Below are 16,528 nucleotides of genomic sequence, written 5' to 3' on the forward strand. Positions count from 1 at the left end.
AGGTTAATAATTAGAAGCCTTTATGATTTATAGGAAATCTCTCTTCCAGTTGGATTCTGCATTGTACCTTCTCCATGACAAATGGCAACAACTTAAATAAGCATAGGTAGCTTTCCTTTAAGCTTTATTAGATATTAAAGTCAGTTGGTCAGCAAAAGAATAATTTCTGTTGTTATATTTTCAAGCTGTATTTCATAATTTTTAATATAAGTATAGGAAACACGTTGAAAGAAAAGTACATAATGACCCGTATCATAAAACTAGTCAAAATAACAGTTGGAATTTGGGTGTTTTTTCAGTTGTTATTTTGTCAAAGTATAATAAATGTATTCTTTTTGAAACTACAAGAAATTCCTGTTGTATGTAAACTATCATTTCAAAAGACATCCAGGGATATTAATCTACCGCTTAGCAAAGTTAAGGAAAAAGCATAACTGACTTTCAATGAACAGTTGCTACAAATTATAATCTATTTTGAATATAATATCTAAAGACCAATAAATTTTAAGCCATACAATACTCATCTGAATTGTATTGGTCAATTGCTATCACATTTCAGACTTTCTGTATCATGGTATAAACTTAAGCAAATTATTTACTCTCGCTAGGTTACAATTTCACTGAATTTGGAAGCAAAAGTCCTGGATAAAAATCTCATCTCTGCCTTTTAGTTGGCTTTGTAATTTCACTTAATTGGGCATCAGTTTCATTATTTGAAATCTAACTGGTATTTTCAACCAAATAAGGAGCATTTTGCATAATGCTGGAGAAAATGCTGGCACAACCATACTGTGTTGTGATAAAATGTAAGATATTGCCTAGATGAGCACTGAGGTTACTTTTTAATTGTAAGATTCTAGGATTAATTTTCTAATCATTCATAAAAAGACATTTCAAACCTCACAGCAGCCACTAATCAAAGACTATAAACCTACTTATAAATTACAAACAATTCAGCTATGATTGTTTCAATATTTGCAGGTATCTTTCTCTGTCTCCGTGTCTCTCTCTGTGTGTCTCTGCCTGTCTGTGTGAGTCTTCTGTTTGTTTGTCTCTGTCTCTCTCTCTCTTTTGTCTATAATAATAATAAAAATAGTCAGTGATGTTTCTGATCTAATTTTCTAGAGGCTGAGCTTCATTAATTTGAAATGTGCTCCTTTTTTAAAGAAGCCATGATCTAGACACATAGACATAAGTAAAGGTCTGGGGTTTTGTTGCCAGTTAGTCTATATATTGACCTTTTTTAGAGGAAAGGTATGTGGGAATTCAGTGAGTACAGAGATTAATTTGTTTCTCTGTGTTTTCTTGCCTCATTTTTTTTTATTTTGCTGCTTAAGATATAGCTTTCTGGGGCTATTCCCTCAAATATTTCACGCAATCCTTTGAGTTTATAAGTTCGCCTATTTTGAGAGAGTTTCTGCATGAATTTTCAAATGTCCAAAGAGCCAAGAGCTGCAAAAAGCCATGAATAAATGAATAAAGTGAGGCAAAGGAAAATGAGGGAGAAACATCAGATAAAAATTCTGAATGGAGAAATATATTAGATTTTAAAATTAAGAAGCTCTATTCTGTGGTTATTGAAAAAAATAATACAGAGAAATCACCATGGGGGAAAAATCTTTCTCCATTAGCAAGAGGGAGATAGGCTATCATTTTAATTTCTAATTTTTGTAGTCTATGGCTTTCAGTATCAATGACTTCTGTGCCATGGGATTTGTGCATCAGCAGTAAAGGCCATGTTTTCTGACCATGTATTTATAGAGAGAAAACACTAAATAGTGTGACTAAGTAGAGGAAGGTGCAGGGTTATTGCCCAAAGATTATACTTTTATTTTGCAAATGCACCATTAGAGTTCTGAACCATGCATTAAAACATGAATAAAAAAATGAAAGCTTCATGTCACATTATTGCTGATAAAAGTATAAGCCCTTGATCTTTTCTTACTGAAGGTACATGGTATCATCAATAATGAAGTCTAAGCATCAGCACTGAGTGTTTTTGTTTGGGGCATAAGTATATTGTGAGAATAATTTCGAATGAGCTATTTGTATGAATTGTACCTGAAAAGAAACAGACTTTATTTCTCCACAGGTATTTGTATTTACAGAAGCTTATATTATTTTGTAAGATGTTATTCTCATGTAAAGGAAAATATATGTAAAGAAGTAAAAAAAAATTGAAAAAAGAAAGAACCATACAATACCAGATATTTAGCTGTGGACCAGGATTCAGAATGGACCATGTTTGCCATATTTATCTCTGATCCTATAATGTAGAAATACCACATACACATATGTGCACACACATGCCTGTGGACATATATTACCTTATTAAACATCACATAGTATTATGCTTTTTAGCAGTTCATAACAGCATTAGGAATGAAAACTATCTGGTTCTTTTTTTTTTCTAGGTAACAGAAAATGCCCTTATTTATTTTTACCTAATAATCCTTATTAACTGTAAAAGACAGGTAAACCTTTATCTTATATAGTAAAGTTAACTGTCCTTAGACACAGATAATTAAAACAAAACAAAACAAAAACATCTAAAATTCTAGCATCAGGACATACACAAGGGAAGTTAGGTGACATAGTGGATAAAATGCTTGACCTGGAATCATGAAAACCCGTCTTTGTAGGGGGCTGAAACTCTTGAGTTGTTGCACTGAGGTCAGTTCAAGCACTTAGGGCTAATTACTGATTGGGCAATACTCTATGGGCATATGCTTGGAAAATGGTCCTTCCCACTATCCTGTGTTGGCTCAATGATTGGTGTATACAGAGGATTGTAGGAGGGACTAGGGGGTGGAGTAAGACTAGCCAGAATCACTCTTTGTGGTAGGAGAGGAAGAAAGTGGTCAATCTCCTTCCATCCTGTTCAATCCTGCATCTAAAGACCAAGAATAAAGACTAAGGACTTTTGCTTATCCTGACTCCAGCTGATTCTGGGGTGTCTGGGGTGCTAATGAGGTCATCACACATCTTTCTAAATCTAAGTCCAATATCAAATATTACTAGCTCTGTGATTTTGGGCAAGTCACTTAACCATATTTGTCTCTTATTTCCTCATCTATAAAATGAGCTGATGGAGGAAATGGCAAAACATCCAATAACTTTGGGGGAAAAAAAGCCCCACTTGAGGATACAAGGAGTTGCACACCACTGAACAACAACAAAGACAAAGAGATCGATAGATAGAGACAGACAGACAGACAGATAAATATCTCTGCAATAGGTAAATTCTTTTCTCAACTTTTTTTTCAGTTCTAATTAGGACAATTATTTCATTTAACATTTCTTACTCTTTTCTCCCCAGGAAAATGGTAACTTTAAGTTATTCAATTTGAACCTGTGGCAACTCACATAGTATGTCATCCTGCAAATAAATAATACTGGGTTTTCTAATGTCCTTTAAAAATTTACCTGACATCTTTCAGGTCCTTTTAGAGCCTTGCTAGGTAGCAGGTGCCACTTCAATAAGCTAAGATATACTTTTAATAGATAACAATATTTGAAGGTGTTTATCCCTATATGAATTTCAATAATCACTATTCACATTTATATCATAACATTGGGATTTAAGAGTATTTTCCTCACAGATTCCCCATGAGATTGAGTAAGCAGTATAAGTATTATCCCTATATTATGTCTGAAGAAACTGAAGTTCAGAGAGATTTAGGAATTTGCTCAATAACACATCTCTATCAAGAAGAAGCGCACCTGAATCACAAACTGAGATTCTAAGTCTTGTAGCCTTTTCAATATATCTTGTTATTTCAAGACTGAACCCAGATCCATGAATAAAGTAAGACATTTATATAAGAAGAGAAACAACTAAATTTATATTTGAATATAATCATTTGAGGAAAGACAGCAGGGAGACAGAGAGAAAGCATTGAGAATAATCCCACTTGAAGCACAGTTGGAGGGAAAGATGATAGTTTTCTTCCTAGAATTCTGATCATTGCACCAATAGGAACTCAAGAAGGAACGCTTGACAAAAGGGCAACAGTTTCATGATAGGAGCCTGAAGCTGCCAGCCAGTGGCAAAAGGCATTTGTAACACACAAATCTGAGATCCCAATGGTAAGGCACCAGCAAAGTCAAAAAGTCAGAACAAAGAGGAAATGTCATCAAAACAGCCTTTTTCCTCAATCAAAGAACAAACATGATACTTCTTAACTGAAATTGAAGAGTTTTACAGGAGAGAGAACCATTTCCTTCAATGATCACAAAAGATGGGTAAAGGTTCAAAGCAAGTTTTTCAAAGAAAAAAAATTAAGCTAAAATTTCTAAATAATTAGAATTACATATGTAAAGAGCTTTCTTTACCAATTGGGAGCAAGAATTTCTTTTTATTCTGTATTTTTAAAAAATCTGTTCCCAATTGGTTCTAGTTTTCTTTTCTACCCTAAGAGTATAGGAAATAGTGTTTCTACTATATTTCCGCTTGCTCTAGATGAAATTATTTCCAAATATTATGTATACATATATTTGGTTAATGATTTGCAGAGACTTTACTAGGCAACAGAAAGAAAAGTTGTTACTGTGATTAGATATTATTTGTTGTTAGAATCAATAGTGACTCCTTTTGGGGAGGTATATAGCAACATATTATCAGCCTTCCTTAATTTAACCAATTCAGTGATGATAGAAGGCATCTTCCTCCCAATTTGAATGAGTTTGAAAAATTCAGTACTCTTCATAAAAACATCAATATATAGAGGGGTTTTTCTCCTACACAATTAAAAGGAATGGTCTGTGGCTGATGAAGCTAAAGGGAAAGGATTTTTCTTATTTAACATACACAAAACAAATATTTCCCCATAGTAAGAAAGGCAATTTATGTTATATTTTATGACTACTTTTGTTAAAACCAATTGCTTTCTAATAGCATGTGCTTGGGGAGGAAAGAAAAAAAAAAGAAAAGGAATAATGCACATATTTCTGAAAAACAAATGAATGAACATTCTTAAGCTTAAATACAAAGTACATTTTGCGAATTGACTAGGAATAAAATATGTTTCTTCCCAAAGCAATTTGAATATGCAGTAATTAATCTATGCTGCCTATAAGATTCAGTATATTGAAAATGTCAAATTCCATATATTTATGTCTTTCATTGAGGCCAAATAGTCAGAAGCAAATGAGTAGCACAGTAAAAATCCATGTTTATATCAATCCTCTAATAGGAGTTTTTTGGGGGCCTAACAATTTTTCACAAATTTAAATTTTTCGATAAAGAGACTTTCATTAATCTTTTCTAAATGTTCTCTTCTCAAAGTTTTTTCAAATGGATATCTTATACCATGGATGGTCATTAATAGGAATATGAAATTACTATATCTGTTGGGGAAAGAGCACAATCAGATACATACATTGCATTATTGATCAGAACTTCCAAAAATTTTATTGCTCATCTATTAAAATCCTCTCATTTTCTAGGTTAGGAAAGTGAAACTTAAGAGATGTTTGCCAAAGGTTATATGGTATTCAGGATTCAAATTCAAATCCTGTAACTACAATACCCTACCCAATTTACTAGTAAGAAATATTCTTTGCTAACCCTCTGAAGTACCTTAGTTGAAGTTAAAAGTCATTTGGTTATAAATTATGGATGTATTTTATATGTTATGGTATTAAATATCATCTTCTATGTTTTCCTGTCATTTGCAATAACAAATACATACCAGAAGCATCTAGTGGAGGGTAAAATTTTTTTTTAAAAAAACCACCTTCAATAGCCATAAATATGAAATCAGGCTCACATAAAATCACTGCACCTCAATGATGATAGTGATAAGTTGAAATCATTTGTGAGCTGAAGTAAATTTAGTCATGAAAACCATCTGCTATCCAGCTGTTCTTTATTTTGTCAATCATCTTCGAGGAATAGACTGCTTGTTATGTTAGAATGATTGTTTATCTATCCTGTTCCTTTTAAGACACCAATAGCAGTCTTGAACAACCCCCAGTACAATAGAACACCCCATCCCCATGAACTGATCACTCCAGCATACTTCCAAAACAAAAGCATCTTAATCTTATCTCCTTAATAGTGGAAATCACATATGGTTACCTCAAACACATTAAGGTTAAAAGGACAACCTGATCTAGGTGCACATTTTCTAGATAGAAAATTTGGGAATTAGCAGTTTGTGGGAACTGAAAAATTGGTGTGTATAAACAAAGACCTAGAATATATATATATATCTATAGGATGAAGTCAGCCATTTTTATAGCATTTGTGTGATTTGTGCCAGGATATGTTTATTAGGAAAAAAAAGTAGATCAGATCAATGTTAAAAAAGATGATCTGCAAAGATTAGGATCATAGCTTTCTCACTTACCTTCCACTGAGGAGGAAACCAATAACCACCGCCAGCAAAATGACTCCCACTGTAACAGATACAGCAATTATAGGAATTTGGCTTTGATCACTAGAGGCTGCAACTGCTGAAAGAGAAAGAGTGAATGAAGATTATAATTAAAATGGTAGTTAATATCATAATGAACATTGGTTAAAGAGTTGAATAATAGCAGTATAATGGATGTTTAGAGGATTTTAAGGCATTTTTCAAAAACTCAAAACAATCCTGTTATATTACATACATATTGATATACATTTTATATATGAGGAAACCTGAGGATCTGTACTTTTTAATAATTTTTAGCAAAATAGACGAGTTATAAAAATTCTATTTCTCTCTAGCACTTCTCAAAAAGTAAGGTTTTAAAATAATTGAAAATGGTTATCCTTTAGGAAAAAAATTTTTTTTTCTTGCAAATGAAATTAAGGTAAATCTGCAAAGCATCACTAAACACAACTGTGATACATTATATATATTACCTTTATCCTGATCACATGGGTAATCATTATTTGCTATTTATCAAAAATTTTATCTAATTTATTTACTTTGAAATTTAAACTATTTTAGGATATAAAGTCATAAAAAAGTGTGGGGCCTATATATATATATATATATATGTATATATACACATATTTTATAATTTACATGGGGAATATTAGTTAAGTAAATTTTAAATTTTTATATGCAAATATCATCAAATGTGAAGTCTCCATAAACAAGAAAATAAACAAATCAGGATGATTAGTGTCCTAATACAAAATTCTATGGGTAATTATTTTGATAATAAAGAATAAGAAAACAAAAATATTATGAAATCTAGACCAGGTATAATGTGAGAATGTACATCTCCCCCCCACCAAATAAAACTATAAACATGCCTAGAGGTAAGTATATATATATATATATATATATATACATACACACATACATACATATGTACATATGCAAGGAAAACTGTAGAAAGCATTATTTACCTAAGATACACTTACAACATAGTTCTGGAGGATCAATCAAGACAATTTAGATTAAGGTAACCTAAGCAAGGAAGGCATTATCACCTGAAAGATGTGGGGCTGGGAAACATTTCTTGCACAAGATGGAATACAAGCTAGATTTTGAAGGAAACATGAGAAACTAAAAGTTAGAGATAAAGAATCAAAATATTTCAGGTATATGGGAACTGCCAACACAAGGGCATAGGGAGAGAATATTGAATGCTGCTTTTGAGCAACTGAACCAGTGAGGTAGCTACAACATGCATGGAAGGAAACAGAATATATAGAGGCAGAAAAAGGTATCATAAGTTTATGAAGAGTTTTACCAAATGGAGAAACTTGAGAACAATCTTCCATGTGAGGATGGGGATAGGAGTGAACAGGGAGTTGGAACCTAAAATAAATTAAGAAACTACAACTATACCTCAGTAAGTTTCAATAATTAAACTCTATACAAATTACATCACAAATTTGCCAAAAAAAAAAAACAAACAAACAACTAATGGATGCTTGATATTGGAAATCATGAAGAATGAATGAAGTTCCTTAAGACTAGAGGAAAAAAGAATTGTTGTAATTGTAAAAAAAAATGATCAATATTAATTTTCCAAATGATGGGTTGCTAAGATTGATGATGATTTCTAATAACATTCTAAGGCACACTATTTAGGATATTTGAGCTCTTAAAATAAGATGGATTTATTCAAGATGAGTTTAAATGACTTGTCCAGGATGGATACATGTCTACTGTGCATCAGAAACAAAGATTTAGATCTAGGCCTTTTGTTTTTAATGCTAGCTCACTATTTATTACATCATGGGATTCTAAAGAGATGATAAAACAAATGAAACCAAAATAAAATACTCTATGGAGAGAAATGTTTGAATTACAGGGAGTGTTATATCTTGAAAAATAATATTTAAAGCTGATACAACCTCTCACTTCATGTATCAGAAAAGCTTCATTGTGAAACTTATATTTGACTTGTTTTCCTTGGCTCTTCATAGGAGATCTACCAACAGTTTCATAGCAACATTTGGAAATTATAGAGAGCAAATTTAAATTCCATGTAATGATAAATAATCTTAATAATTATAGTTATTCAAAGCTGGAAAACATATATATATATATATGTAGATACTTGTGGGTAATGTAAAGGAATTTGCTGTTCATTGACAATGTGTTAACAGAGGTCCTTTGATATATATTTATTCCAACTTTAAAATTCTGTGATTTGGTCAATTTGTGAATTTGATATTTGAAGTAGCTGATCATAGACTCACACACAGTAAAGAATTAAACACCAGGTAAATTGCACTAAAATATACTATGCATTCCATTTTATCTGAACAATTAACTTACTTGCTAAACATCTGGTCCCCATACTATATTCTAAGATAGCTGTGAACAATTTTTTGATATATGCAATAATCTTAGAGAACATTTCAAATAGTAATTTTTTATAGAAAATGCATTCAAAATAGAAAGAAAAACAAGTAGCTTTATTTTTGCTTATAAATATTAAAAGGAATAATATATTACTAAGAATTTGTTCTTTAAAATAGCACATTGTATAAATTTAAGTTTTATGAATAGTTATTTAGTTAAGGTGTCATTCATTCATTATATTTTTAAAAAAGCATCCTTTATGTGGAATATGAAGTGGTAAATGCTAGGGATGTAGGTATTTAAATAACATACTATTTCTAAAATATTTTGTTACATGCTATTGGTTTCAGTGATTTGCACAGAGTAAAGTTTTAAATAACTCAATTCTGGTATTGGGGAAGAAAAAAACAGAGGTGTTAGGTGATCTATGCTGTCAATTCATTCAATTTCAGCACTATTTTTTTATTTTATTTTTATTTTTATTTTTTAGGAAAACCACTCTAACTACAAAGCAATTCTTCCAAGGTATTACAGTATAAATCACAGCACATGATATAGTCAAATTAAATCTCAGAATAGAAGGGAAAAAATTCAAATTTTTGTGAAAGTCTGATTTAGTTTTCTAAAACATAAATAAAAATATTATTTTATAATGAATGCTTTTGAATGAAAACTGAATAATTTGTGTAAATCTATTTTTCCTATATACCACCAAAGGTTCATATGGAGAATAAACATCTAATTAGAACAGCAGTATGTTTAAAAATATTTTTCAAATTTCAAATTTCATTTTGTTTGTACCATTGTTATAGACATTTAATATCACTTCATTCTCAAAGGATATTTTGGTTTTTTTCCATACAACAATACTGATTTATTTGTGTGCTCATTCTTGTAGGAAAGATGTTAGTATGATCTTGCCCCTTTTGTTCTATTGTGTGTCCCTAGCATCATCAATAATATCATCAATTATGTTAAGAAACTTGTGAAAGCAGGATTTATTAGATAACTTTTGTCCTTGTCTTGTCAAATCTTCACCAAAAGATTACAATCTACCAAATGAAAGTGGGGCTGCATTTTTTGAACATTAATTTCTTGACTATTCACAGTACTATCTTTCATATATGTGCCCCAATATCTAATGTAGAATATTGGAGTTGAGTAACAATAATGAAAATATATCAATTTTACTAATTTATCTTCTTGAAAAGATTTGAAATTCAAAAAATTATTTTCTATGATGAATACTGCCATTTCCTAAATCTTTGTGAATGTAAATAATGTCTTTGAAACCATGAGTAAATTGTACTTCTGAGACTCAAATTAATCTCCTCTATTTTTGCCCCCTGTCATATTTGTATTTTCTATTATTTATGTTGGTAATCAACATAGTTTGCTTTGAATTATTATTTATCTGCTTTACCTGTTTGGGTTTAATTTGCTTTGTTTTGTTAAATAACATGTGTAAAATAATTTGAAACCCTAAAATAATAAACAAACATGAGTTATTGTTGTTGTTGTTGTCATGTCCAAACTAAGTTCTAAATCCTAAAGATCAGTTATTGAAACTTTACGATATTTTTTTTCACATCTCTGAATGTTTCATTCAACACTTCACACATTGACAACACCCAGAATGATTAGACTTATGTATATATATACATATATCTATATCTATCTATCTATCTATCTATCTATCTATCTATCTATCTATCTATCTATCTAGTTGCCAGTATAGATCACCTACCACCTCTGTTTTTTCCCTCCCCAATACCAGAATAAAGTTATTCAAACCCTTACTCTGTGCAAATCACTGAAACCAATAACATATAACAAACCAATAACATAAAGAGTTATCATAAATATTCTAGAACATACAGATTCTTTTCCTTTTTTTTTCTAATTTTCGGAAGTAGATCAAGTGATGATATTGCTGTCTCAAAGACTGTAGGTCATTTAATAATTATTTGAACATTATTCTGGATTGCTCTCCAAAATGTTTGGATCATTTCACAATTCAAGCAACCATGAATTAGGATCTCATTTTTTCCATGTCTCCAACATGTATTACTTTCACTTTCAATTGTTTTAGTCAGTCTGGCAGGTAGAAAATGATATCTCAAGATTTAACAATTTCTCAAGAATTCCACTACCTCTTCCTGCTTCTTCTCTTTCTATTATCATCATTTTATTTCCCTAATATGCCACCAACTTCTAGGCATCTAAACATTCATTCACTCATTTCAATATGTTCTTGTTCCATGTAAAATATTTTTAAAAATCTTTTTTTTAAAGTTCTGTACCAGATCCTGTGTCTCCTTTTAGTTCTTCTCCCTTCCTTGAAAAGGTACAAGAAAGTTGTTATGAATCATATATGTGAAGTCATGCCAAACAAATTTCCATATCAGCCAGCTTATAAAAGAAAACATAAGCAAAGTAAAACAATAAAAAGGAAGAAAATTGAAAGAAGTATATTTCAATTTGTATTCAGGGTTTGTCAGTTCTCTCTCTGGAGGTAGGTAACATTTTTTTAAAAATCATAGATCCTTTGGAATTGTCTTGATTAGAGTAGTTAAGTCTTTTATGATCAACCTTGCAATGTGACTTTTATTGTGTACATTATTCTCTTCATTCTGCTCACTTCACTTTTTGTAGGTTCCTATAAATCTTCCTATCTGCTCTTCATTTCTTACAGGAAAATAATATTGATCACACATATACCACAACTTGTTCAACCAACTCCTCTCCCCAATTAAATAAATAAATAGGTATGTATGTATACAAATATCTACATTCATTTATGGATAGTATCTATCTGTAGAGGTTTGAAACTCTGAAAAGTTGTACTTGAATCTGAGATAGCAGAGCACTTAAGGCTAATTACCTACTCAATGTGAGAAAATGGTTCTATATACATATATTAAGATGAGATGGTGATGTGATGACTCTCCTCATGATTGGTGCTGTCTGAATGTGTGGTGGTGAGGTAATCGTAGGCAAAGATTAGAGGGCTGAAGGAGAGAGGTCAGAGTTGGTCTGCCACATGAGGAGCAGGAGAGAGACTTCAGGCTCCAGACTCTAGAGTCCAGGATTCATCTTTGGCAATCTACATGGCAGCTTGTCTGCCTCCTTCACTTCTCCTCATAAAGACCAAGGACTTTCACTGATCCTGACTCTGACTGATCCTGAGGCCCTTCAGAGAGGTAGCCCAGACATTATATATTGGTGCCCCATGTGGGGCAAGAATTACAAGAAGAACCAGAGCTGTTCATGAGAAGGATCCTTCCAGAGTTAAGGAAGAAGAGCCCCAGAAAAACCTTTTCAGTCGGGCTAATGAAATGGGCCAACACATCAAAGGGCCGAGTCAGGAGACCAATGAGGAACTTAAATGCCTGTTCTGACTACAGTTCTCTTCTCTGTTTGAAATTTTGCCTCCATGATATCTCACAAGATCAACACTGGTTACAACCATCCAGAAGTGACAGTGCTACTTGCATTCCTCAATGTGCAGACCATGCTGTGGGGGGAAATAACAGCAAAAAAAAAAAAAAAAATGAGGAACTGTTAGGAGACAAGTCAATTCTCCAAGAGCCAGTTGTGGATCATAACATCTGAAGGAGTTGCAAGGCAGCCTTTACCGATACAGGTATTGTGGACTAGAATGAGATAAATAGGAGACAGAGGGAAGAGGAGAGAGATCAGACAATGCAATGGCCTCTCAGTCAGAGAACAGCAACTGCCTCTCAGTCTCCTTGTATCATCCTCTCACAAGAGGAGATCCATTCTGTATTGGATCTCCAGAAGCCACTGTCAGGTGGCTCCTGTGTATTCCAACAGCTCTCCCATGTATTCCAACATCTATCTATTTAATTACAAATAAGTTCTTTTTCCTCTGAATATTTTTTGATGCAGATTCTGTGGTAATATTGCTGGGTCAAAGGGTATGTGCTGTTTTATAGTCCTTTAGGCTCAGTTCCAAAATGTTCTGCAGAAAAATTACACTGCTTTACAACTCCAAAAACAGTGCCTTAAAGTCCCAGCTTTGTCACACTCCCTCCAGCAGTTTTAATTTCCTTTTCTGTCATTTTAGCCAGCTTGATAGATGTGAAGTAGTATCTCAGAGTTATCTTAATTTGCATTTCTTATATCAGTATTTTAAAGAGTAATTTATTTGACTTTTGATAGTTATGATTTCTTCTCCTAAAAATCACCTGTTCGTATCCTTGACCCATTTTTTCTATCTATTCCTTTGAAATTTTTAAAACTTTAACTATTTCTTCCAAATGAATTTTGCTATTTTTTTCTACATTTATAAAATAATTCTTGGGCAGTTTGATTGATTTGGTACTGAATACATACATTTAGGTAGAATTATCATTTTGTATGAAATTATCTCAGTCTATCATGAATAATTAATATTTCTCCAATTATTTAGGTCTGTTACATTTTTATTAAAAATGTTTTGTAACTGTATTCATGCCTAGCTTTATCTTAACATGGAGTTTCCCAAATAGTTAATATTATTTGCTGTTATTTCAAATCTCTCTCTCTCTCTCTCTCTCTCTCTCTCTCTCTCTCTCTCTCTCTCTCCCCCTTTCTCTTTCTCTCTCTCTCTCTCTCTCTCTCTCTCTCTCTCTCTCTCTCTCTCTCTGTGTTTTGTTGGTAGAAAATTGAAATGCAAATAATTTATGTGGTATATATGACTTATTAAATTTGTTAATTGTCTTAGCAATTTGTTTTTGTCTTTTTTAATTCATTCTCTAGAGTTCTTTAAGTGTAACGTTATAGCATCACCATTCTTTCTACATTTCCTATTTTAATTCCTTGAACTTACATTTTTATGGTGTTATTGCTATAACTACCATTTCTAATACAATATTTCATAATAATTGTAATGATGGACATGATTACTTCATTCATTGTGTTATTAGGAAGATTTCAAATTTATTCTCATTTTAGACAGATATTACTTGTCATTTTAAGAATGATTCCATTGATTCCAAAGGGCCATTATTTTTTATCAATGAATTTTTCTGCATCATTGATATAATGACATCATTTAATCATTATTGTTATTGATAAGGTCAATTGTGCTGATAGCTTTCCAAATATCAAACCTGTCTTGTATTCTTGTTATAAATCTCACCTCATCATAATGTATGATCTCCTTCCCCTCCTATTTTTCAATTAGGTAATAAAAATTTCTATCAACAATTGAGCATGAATATATATTGTTCCCTTTTTGAACCAATTTGTATGTGTATTAGGCTCAAATATTGCTTGCCCCTACAACATTTTCCTCTCTACTATAATAACTATTCCTTTTGTGTCTCTTTTAAGTAAAATAATTTCCAACATTTTTCTCCCTTTCTCTACTATCATTCTTTCTCACCTATTATTTTTTATATCATCCTAACTTAATTGGCCCATTTCCACACTCTCTTTCTGTATAGGATTCCTCTAACTTCCACAATAAATTTCTTAGAAGATAGACATAAGCACCTTTCCATATAGAAAGATACACAATTTAAACTTACTGAGACATTTGTGATTTGTCTTTCTGATTTACCTGCCTTTTTTGATTCTTCTATTTGAAAATAAAATTTTCTATTCTGCTCTAGTCTTTTCATCAGGAATTCTTAAAAGTGTTCACTAAATGTACATTTCCTCCCCACAGAACAATTATATTCAGTTTTTAAGGGTATTTATTCTTGGTAGTAATCCCAATTCATTTGTCTTCTAGATTATCATATATTCTAAGCCCACTGCTTCTTTAATGGGATAGTTTCTAAATCTTGTGTAATTCTGATGTGGACCTTTGGTATCAAATGATTTGTCTTTTGATTCTAAAAGTAATTATTATTTGGCCTCTAAATTTTGGATGTAATATCTCTGGGAGATTTCATTTTGGTATGTCTTTCAGATAATGATTGGTAGCTTTTAAAAAAAAAATAATTTAACTTTTGCTTTTATTATGTTGGAAGATTTTTTCTTGATAATTTCATGAAATATGATGTCTATTTCTTTCTTTGATGTCATTTAGATAATCCATTAATTCTTCAATTGTCTATCTTGAAATTCTTTTCCAAGTCAGTTGTTTTCCAGTAAGTCATTTCTTATCCTTTTTCTTCCTTTACCTGTTTTATTGTGTTTTGATGTATCTTGGTGTCATGAGCTTCCACTTGCTCAATTTTAGTTTTGGAAGAATTATTTTCATCATTGAGTTTTTGTATTTTTGTATTTTTATTTTTCCAATTATGTTTTTAAAGTGTTGTTTTTTAAAATACTTTTTTGTTCCTCTTTTACCAAGATAATAGTCTTTTAAAAAATTCTCCCTTTGCTTCCATGTCTTTAATTTTTCCTGTATCTTTCTTATTTGATTTAAAAAAAATCATGTTTTTAGTTCTTCTAGTGATTATTTTTGGGTCTGTGTCTGATTCAAAAATTTTATTTGAAACTTTGCTTATAGTGACTTTATTATATTTTTTTAGTCTGTGTCTTGATCTTCCCTCTCACCATAGTAGCCTTTTATATTCAAGATTTTGCTTATTCCCCACCTCCATCCCCTCCATATTTCTTTACTTTAAACTTTATGTTAAAGTTGGTTTGTGTTCATGATTTGGGGTTAGGAGTGTTTTACTTCAGTCTTTTTTTTTTTTTTTCACAATGCTCTTTTTCAGAGCTAATTTTTGGACTTCAGACACATTTGTTCTAACCAACGGTCTTTTCTCCATTGGTCTGCACTCAGATACATATTCAGGAAGGGGATCTGATTCTTTAGGATTGCAACTGATACTGTACCATTTCCATTGGGACCAGAAGTGATACTATCTTTGAGGCCCCTTGATCATTTGGAGCAAGAAATAGTGTAATTTCTTAGATATTCTTGTGGCTGAACATGTCCTTGAATTATGAATTAGATATAGATAAAGACAATGAAGTTGCTAAACAGCATCTAGCTCTATATCTATTATTAACACTTTTCTGTATCTATTACTAACATCTGAGGACAATTGTAAAGCCCTCTTCTCATCTTTGGTTTAAATGTTCCTAATGTTGCTAATGCTTCTATCATCAACACTTAGTCTCAAGCAAGGGTAATAGACAAATGAAGATGAATAAAAATAAATTATCTTGTCGGAAGAATGTCCAGAATACTTCTTCTGATACAAAGCCCAAACTCATGTAGACTTTTAGAACAAAAAAAGGTTTTTTAATTGTTGAGGCAGAAAACAAGTAATGGCATCAGATCTGGCCCAAACTCCTTTCCCATATTACAGATGTTTCTTTCTAAGTGCCCAAGTTATCTTGGGCTGAAAAAATTCTCTTTCTGACATTTGTTATCTCTGCCCCTCCAGAATTCTATTATCTATTATTTTAAAGTTTTTGGAGGAGAAAGTTGGAAGAATTCAGCTGATTTATTCTTTATTTTGCCATCTTGCCCCACCCTACTCCTTAGATGTTTGAGTTAACACAGAAGAATGGAAAATACTGGATCTTCAATCTATCCATCCATCCATTCATTAAATATTTAAGCATCTGCCCCTGTGTAAGGAACTATATTGGGCACTGAGGGATTCACAAAGATCAATGTGAATAATTCTTTCCCTTAAGGAGAATACAATCTTTGTTGAAGATTGAATGAATGAAATGAGAAAGTTTTCTGTAATGAATAAAATTCTGATAAATTGGAATTACTTTCTTATATGAAGTAATTTTATTTCTACTTATAAATGATAATGACTACTATAATAAAACACATTAAATAG

The 16,528-nt window shown here is 31.7% G+C and overlaps 1 protein-coding gene across 4 annotated transcripts in view; it reads right to left on the reverse strand.

Annotated features, from left to right (window-relative positions):
* EPHA5 (EPH receptor A5) overlaps positions 1-16,528 on the reverse strand; it is a 472,740-nt gene that overhangs the window by 84,377 nt on the left and 371,835 nt on the right. For 2 of the 4 annotated variants that reach the window (XM_051965920.1, XM_051965918.1), the window contains exon 8: positions 6,354-6,456. In XM_051965920.1, the coding sequence (XP_051821880.1) occupies positions 6,354-6,456 (103 nt within the window). Of the gene's footprint in view, positions 1-6,353; positions 6,460-16,528 lie in introns of all 4 variants that reach the window. The other 2 variants (XM_051965919.1, XM_051965917.1) reach the window with 1 other exon arrangement.

The sequence above is a fragment of the Antechinus flavipes genome, chromosome 6 (genome assembly GCF_016432865.1).
Source record: "Antechinus flavipes isolate AdamAnt ecotype Samford, QLD, Australia chromosome 6, AdamAnt_v2, whole genome shotgun sequence".
Classification (NCBI taxonomy): Eukaryota; Metazoa; Chordata; class Mammalia; order Dasyuromorphia; family Dasyuridae; genus Antechinus; species Antechinus flavipes.